The 8,202-nt window shown below is 27.6% G+C and overlaps 1 protein-coding gene across 2 annotated transcripts; it reads left to right on the top strand.

The window, feature by feature from the left end:
* The first annotated feature begins 411 nt into the window (after window positions 1-411).
* Window positions 412-6,935, top strand: LOC105846995 (prolactin-releasing peptide receptor). 2 transcript variants are annotated; one of them, XM_065803009.1, is made up of 2 exons: window positions 412-625; window positions 5,310-6,935. In XM_065803009.1, exon 2 carries the CDS (start codon window positions 5,359-5,361, stop codon window positions 6,835-6,837), a length of 1,479 nt encoding a protein of 492 aa, XP_065659081.1. In that variant the 5' UTR covers window positions 412-625; window positions 5,310-5,358; the 3' UTR covers window positions 6,838-6,935. The 2 variants fall into 2 exon arrangements, with proteins under 2 accessions (XP_065659081.1, XP_065659082.1); XM_065803010.1 differs by lacking the exon at window positions 412-625 and adding an exon at window positions 3,703-4,042.
* Window positions 6,936-8,202: the final 1,267 nt, after the last annotated feature.

Genomic DNA, 8,202 nt, shown 5'->3' with positions numbered 1-8,202 from the left:
CTAATGCCCTTTTTAAGATATGGTTTATGTTTAACAGTTCCCCATTAGCAAAAACATAGTTAAACAAATAAACATAAGATATCGCGTACCAGTGGCTGAGCAAATACGCACAACCAATTTAAAGAAATGTTTTAAATTTATAAATTAAAACAGGAGGACTACACATTCTTGACACTAATACAATGCTTGACTCTAAGTACAAAATAATTTTTTTATATAAAACAAGAAAACTCTAACGAGTTTTTTTCATCCTAAACTATTTTTAAACGCATCATCAAACAAAAAGCGCAAAAATAATCGCCAATATTTGTTTTTCACAATAAACAAATTTTCCAAATCCTTAAATGAAATCCCATTTTATTACAAAGACGTCATCGAAACCATCAAGGGCAATGACAAAATATTTCAAATAAAAACTTAATGCGCAAAAACATTAACATGCACTTCACTAAAGTTGATGAAAACCAAAACCTTAGAAAAAATCAAATGGCATGGAATGCAAGGTTTTAAATAACTTTTTCATGGGTAAGAAATAAGTGAGAGAAAGTTTAAGTTTTGCGCCATCGGTTCCAGAAAAAACACTCTTTGGAGAATAATGAAAATTGAATTTCAACAAACATTTAAGGTAAAATCATATATATGAACTAAATAAAATAAAATAATATATAAATCATATATTATAAATAAGTAAGAACTGTTACGGACTGTTTCCTTTTAATAACGCCATAAAGATAAAAACCAAACCAAATGTTCTTTAAATGAGGAACAGTTTTCAACCATTTTTTTTATACTTTAACGTAATTTATACTAAAAAGCAAGTATCCAGCAGCCGTGTCGGTAAAACTCAGTGATGCGATTAATTAAGTATTTTTGGCTTAATGTACAAAAATTTTGACCTTATAATTTACAAACGCGTTTTAAAAAAAGAAAGTTTAATTATTGCAAAAAAAAAAGTGCTTCATATTGTTTTTTAAAAAACGGTTTAATTAAACTTCTCATATATTTTAAAGTTTTTCAATTAAAATATTCCACGTAATCTTTCAAGTTCCACGTAATCTTTCGAGTTCACGTAATCTTTCGAGTTACACGTAAATTTTCGAGTTAACTTAAGAGTCTTTTTTATCTTTTGCGGTATAAGTATATATTTTAGAAGATCTAAAAAATATAAAGTTTGATATAGGATTTTTTGATTCATGTTTTTATGTTTATAGATACCAACTGTGTTTCTTTGTGAACATTAAAATTCTTTTTGATTTTGGTGGAAGTTCTCAATTTGTCAATATCACACCGGGTTATTCGCTCATTCAAAATTAATTAAGATGGTGTTTAATGTCAAAAAATGGCTTTTAAGCGAGTTTAAAAAGTTTAACCTCCGTTTTGTTTTAATTTTCAAATGAAATTTTAAGGACTTAAAAATAAATTTTAAATGTAAAATTTTTTTTTTTTTATTTATTTATTTATTTCGTCATTAAAAAGAAATAAGCTTTTACAATGTTTTTACAACATAAAAATATAACGACCGGAGCCGGCAGAAGACATGGTCTAATCATCCAGCCCCGTTAATATAACTAAAAAATTCAGCCGATAAAAATGAAAAAGGAAAGTAGAAACTAAAGAGAAAACTGATTTAACAATCAATTTACTATTTGCAGAAAAAAAAGAAGAAAAAAAAAAAAAAATTTTAATTATTTTTTGAAATTATTATTATTTTTAATTCTCTATTTTATTCTACTTTTATTTTTATTATACACGCACACACACACACACACACACACACACACACACACACACACACACACACACACACACACACACAAACACACACACACATACATGCAAATATAAGTCCGTTCATATATACATACAAAACCAAATAAATTCTGTTTTATATTCCATCTACAAATGGCGTAAGTTATAATAAATATTGCATTTACAAATTGCGTTATTATTATAATATAGAATAATATCAAACATGTTTTAAGTACCATACAATATAATTAACATGTTGCGTCAATCTATTAGATATTAATTAAATAACATTATCAAAATTTTTAATAAAAGGATAGTAATTGCTTTGTATCAAAATCAAATAAGTGTTGTTTTGTTGCACGTTTAAATTGTTGAGTTGAGGTTAAAGTTTTTATATTACTCGTTAAAACCAAGTTCCATAACCGCGGCCCTCGGCAAGATATCAAAAAATCAGCTTGTTTTAATAATGTTTTATTAAAACAAATATTTCAAAAGCAAATGTTAAGTTTTTCCGAAAAGTCCTTACGGTCTTATAACGGAGCACCGCGGGAGAGCCTTTAACTAGAAGTTTACGCCTCCTTCCTTACCGCTTATTGGGCTAGAGCCGGCGTCGAACCCGGGGTCTTTAGCTTCTAAGCTAGAACTCTAACCACTGCGCCATTGCTGCTCAATTTAAATAAGTGTTACCTGATTAGTAGTTTATCAGTCGAGATATTTCGGCTTTGGCGTGATACTATGTCGGGAAACTATGTCAAGATGTGTTATCAAGTACGCCATTTCTAGCACATTTTAAAAAATTAAATAAAGTGTGTTTGCAGCTTATTTTTCCCTTCAAAGTTGTAAAAGTCTTTGAAATTGTAATAGTGGTTAAAAGTTTTCGTAGGAATTTTATAGGTTATGCATAATCGATACATAGTTAAAAGTTATACATTAAAATTAGTTCCAGGAAAAATTCCCCTTTGGAAAAAATCCCCTGGAAATACTATCCCCGAAAAAATCCCCCAAGAAAAAATCCCCGGAAAAAATAATTTTTTTAACACATTATTAAAAAATTTTTTAACACGTTGAAATTGATAGTTTGCTTGCCCAAACCACAACCGTCCGTAAATTTAGTGTCACCCTTTGCATGTTCTACCTATATGTCAGTCGATGTATGTATACTTCTTGCATGCTCTACCTATTTGTCGGTCGAATTATGAAAAATAAAGGATTAAGGTCTTGCTCGAAACATAATATGTATGTATAAAATATTTATATTATAAACAACTACTATATTCACATATCGTTTATTTTATGCGCTGTAAAAAAAAATCCTGGCGGACTTTTTTCCGTGGGGATTTTTACCTACTAACATAAAAGATAATAAAGCACTTAAAAACTGAAAAATATTTATAGTATTATTAATTCTTATAAAACTTAACCGCGAACAAGTGCTGGACACTAGTTGTACTGCGCATTTAAAAGGAAGGGCACTAGTTGTACTGCACACTTTTTAAGTGACAATTAATCTTTTCAAAATAAAGTTTTAAGTGAATGTGACGCAAATTTTTAACTTTATTTTTCTTTAACCCCTCGCTCCTTTCAAATATATAAATTTAAAATTAGATAAGGATTAAGGGTTTTCTGGATTTTTTTTTTTTTTTTCATCAAGTACAGCATAATGTCATTTTCTTAAACGTGTTTTTTATTTTAAGTTCATTTTTAAAAAAAAATTATTCAGTTTAGGGTTTTTAATATCGTTTTATTTAAAAAAATCACGGTCATATTAAAAACGGGCATACTAAAAAAAATCACGGTCATATTAAAAACGGACATACTAAAAAAAATCACGGTCATATTAAAAAAAGGTATAAAATCAAAACTATTTCATGACGTTGTCATCCTACGTCATTAATTCAATCAACATTTGTCAATGCCCTTAATATAAATCAATATCACAAAGTACGTAAAAAAATACGTTAATGTCGCCAAGGTAGATGAGGAGATTTGCAAAACGAGTTTATAAAAAAAAGAATTTTTTGGTTACAAAATCTAATTAACATTAAAACAAAAGACTTATTCGTCAAGATTATCCAATGCGATTGTTCATTTCCAGCATTTTCTTTTCCAGTACTTAAGTGTAGACGGTACTGTCAATATTTGCTTATTTCTGGTAGATTATTATTTTAAGCATGCCACGATTGGTTTTGAATAAAATAGCAACAAAATTTGTATTACATATTGTAGAAAAAATTGTAAAAAGATGGTAAATAAATAAATACCTTCAAAAGACGTTACTGAAGTATATTAAATCGTAAGTCTTTACGCATCTATATGCAAACGCACATTACACACATACACACACACACACACACACACACACACATACACACACACATACACACACACACACTTACACACACACACATATACACATACACACATACATACACACACACATACACACACACACACACACACACACACACACACACACACACACACACACACACACACACATACACATACACATACACACACACGCACACGCACCTTTGTTGGTGCGTGTGCGTGTATATATTTTTAAACATCAAACGAATTATCTTAGACGTTTTCTTTTAATTGCATGTTTATATATATATATATATATATATATATATATATATATATATATATATATATATATATATATATATGTACATATATACATATATACATATATATATATATATATATATATATATATATATATATATATATATATATATATATATATATATATATATATATATTTATATATACATGTAATATATAAAATAAAACTGCTTTTCAGTTAAAAACAAACTACAACATTTGTACAAAAATTCTATTGTTTAATAATTACCATAAATATAAAACACGAAACAAATAAATAGTGTCACTACCATTATTAAACATTTATTATAGGATATTTATAGATCAATGAAACAAACTGAACAAAAGTATAAAGTATATATATATATATATACATGTAATATATAAAATAAAACTGCTTTTCAGTTAAAAACAAACTACAACATTTGTACAATAATTCTATTGTTTAATAATTACCATAAATATAAAACACGAAACAAATAAATAGTGTCACTACCATTATTAAACATTTATTATAGGATATTTATAGATCAATGAAACCAACTCAACAATAGTATAATAAAACACAAAGGCAGTGTTATGAGTTTAATTTATTATATAAGTAATATTTTAAAAACAATATCAAAAAATTGTCTCAGTTACTGAAATAAGGTTTGAAACACTATTTTAAAAAACAGTAGTTTTGTAGTTTAAAATTTACATAAACAAAAATTTCTTTAAGTAAAATAAAGATGTCAAAATTTAAGTTTACAAAAGTTTTTGGAAAAAATGTTTTTGATTTACAAATATTTTTGTGTACCTCAAGAAACGTTTATTCAAAATTTAAAGTAAATTTTTGACATGAATCGTGTCGCGTGATAATCTCATTAAAAGAAAAAAAAGGTTTTAAAATTGATTGAATTAGCGCGGATTTATTACTAATAAGAATTGTTTTTTACTTTTTTTAGAATCAAAGAATTTAAAGTAAGCCAAAAACAAATATTCGGTTTTTTTAATATGGCAAAAGATATTCAAACAGCTATTTTGACAAGCTTGAACTCTTTCATTGTTGTTGGTGGCGTTATTGGAAATATGTTCATTGTTGTTTTGATTGCTCAAAAGAAGAAACTTCAGAACATTACCAATATTTTAGTTACCAACCTTGCAGTAGCAAGTATTGCCATATCTGCTATTGTTATACCGTTTTCAATGGCAATGGGTTTAAAATACTGGACACCAAATAAGCTTAAATGCAAAATATTGATGCCAATTTTCGAACATTTTGCAGGTGTTTGTGTTTTGACACACACTGCAATAAGTATTTCTCGGTATATGATAGTTAATCAATTGAGAATCATTCAAGAAATAAAAGTTCGGTCTGTTGCCTTGATTATTGCCCTCCTCTGGGCAATATCATTTATAATTATATCTGTTCCATTGATGGGATTATTAGGTGAATTTACTAATATCAATGGTCTGAAATTTAATAATACAACGCATGCATCTCAGGAAAGTGGAACCTGCGAACTTGATTTTCCTAAAAATACTGACAACGAACAAATTTATGCCGTGATGATATTTTCACTAACCTATCTAATACCAATGGTATGTACGGGCTTTTCATATCTTAAAATACAGAGAGTAGTTGCCGATAATGCAAAGAGTCTTAAAGGACATGTCCCTGGAGATTTAATTGCTTTAAGGAAACGTAGCTCTAAACGCCTAAATCGTACTCTTTTGACAATGTATTTATTTTTTGGATTAACAACGTTACCCATTCAAGCTTTGTACCTTGTAAATGCCTTTATAAAAGACAAATTTTTTAATCGTATGTGGAATATATCATTTACGCTTTTCTATTTGCAAGTTGTAACAAACCCTCTTGTTTTTTTATACAAGGGTGCCATGTATCGAAAAGAACTATACAAACTATCTGTGTGCTTTTTTTTACCTAAGCGTGTGCATAATGCTTCAAGAAAACTGAAAGGTAGTTTAAGAATCTCAGGGGGTAAGTATTTTAGAAAAACGTCAATGAACGATATTAAAAAACTTTTAAATGACAGAGGAAGTCCTATAGCAAGAAATTCTTATGAAAATAGAAACAAAAATAAAAACTATCCATTGAAACCTGAACTGAATATATCAGAAAAGCTAAATCCCAAAGCACCTGCAAATAACAATATTTTCTCTACTTTAAACGTATACCAATCTCAAAGTAAAGATATGAAGAGCAACTTGAGTCTTGATTTCCCAAACTATTATTCACCAATTTTAGAAAGTCATAGTTCTTCGCTGTCTTTTAATCAAAATCAATTTTATTCAAGTAAGACTTCAATCAAAAATAAAGAAATAAGTGATACAGTTTGCGAAGAACAACGTATTAATGAACTTTTAATTTTTATTGAATCATTAAGCAATGAAGAAAATAGCTATTTAGAAAATATTGAAAGTGTTCTGCGTAAAGAAGACTCTTTAAAAAGAGAAACTGTTTTGTAAAATGCTTTAGTAATATCAATTTTGTTAATATGTAGAAATATTTTGTACATATATTATATAATTTGAATGAAAGAAATTTAAATATAAAATAAAAAAAAGCCACGTTCCATTTGCGGATTAAATAATAATTTGTCTTCTGAGAAAATCTTTTATTACGGAGACGCTAATATGAGTTTCACGTCAACCGGAACCTAATGTTTTTCTCTTTAAATTTAAAACTTTAGGGTAGTTAATTTAAATTTATATTTTACTCTATTTTTAAAAAAAATTTTAAAAATGAGTTTTCTCGAAACATTAAAATTCTTGTTTAAAAGTTATAAATAATGAACGAAGAAAATGTCCACTTTAAACAATAAAAAAATGTTAAACTTTCATTAAATTTGTTAAGAAATCTATTATTTAGATTTGTGATTTAAATTGCTAATTTTAAAAAATGTTGGTTGAAAAAAATCTCAATATGTAAAATAATAATACTATAGTATAATTAAAGTTTTTGTAATGTTTTAAAGCCAATCCGTTAAATGACAAGTAATAAAGATTTGCAAAAAAAGAAAAAAAAAAGTTTTTCAAAATTTGATTTTGATGTTTTTATCATCATCATGCTTCTCTTATTCCCATGCGAATCGCTTCCCAATTTTTAGTTTTAATCACATTCTCTCTCTCTTCTTATTATATGTTCAACAATTATTCCCACCGCAATATTCTATATCTGTTCTTGGCAGCAAGCATCCAACATTTAAGACGAGATAATTATCAGAAAGCAAAAAATTAAAAAACGGTAATTTCTATGATGATATAATCACAAGACTTACAGTTTATACCAAAGTGTCTAAAATGTTGTTTATTTTTTTAATTATAAGAAAATTATAATATTGTTTAATCAACGAAATAATAAGTTATAATAATAATAAAATAGTGATTTAGAAAAGCAAGAAGATAGAAGAGAATTTCAAAGCATTGATGTTTCAGAAAAAAACTAAGTAAATAAAAATCTTTTAAACATGGAGAAACAATAACATTTAAATAGAACATTTTTTAAACAAGAGATAAAAGCTTGCTTAAGCAGCGTCGATGAACTACTGATTTAAACAGTAATATATGTAAGAACTAATGATGTACCAGAATTCGCGGTTCCCATATGGGTATACCCGACAGGATCTTGTATGGGTCCGAGTCAAATTTCGTATTTTAGAACCGTAAGGGGCCATTTGTAAACATTGTAAATTTGTATCAGTTATATAGAATCAACAACATTGTGAAGATAAAAGAACAAAAAAAAAAAAAAAAACTTGGGTGAGCAACTGGGACACATATGGATCTTAGCCGCGTTTTTCGTCAGGGTCCCATATGGATATGCCCGCCGGC

This window comes from Hydra vulgaris, chromosome 08 (genome assembly GCF_038396675.1).
Source record: "Hydra vulgaris chromosome 08, alternate assembly HydraT2T_AEP".
Classification (NCBI taxonomy): domain Eukaryota; kingdom Metazoa; phylum Cnidaria; class Hydrozoa; order Anthoathecata; family Hydridae; genus Hydra; species Hydra vulgaris.
Note: the sequence above shows the minus strand (reverse complement) of the source record. Positions and strands in the feature narration are given on the sequence as shown.

Coding starts and splice junctions, on each gene's coding strand:
- LOC105846995 (XM_065803009.1), top strand. CDS start 5,359: ATGGCAAAAGATATTCAAACAGCTATTTTGACAAGCTTGAACTCTTTC.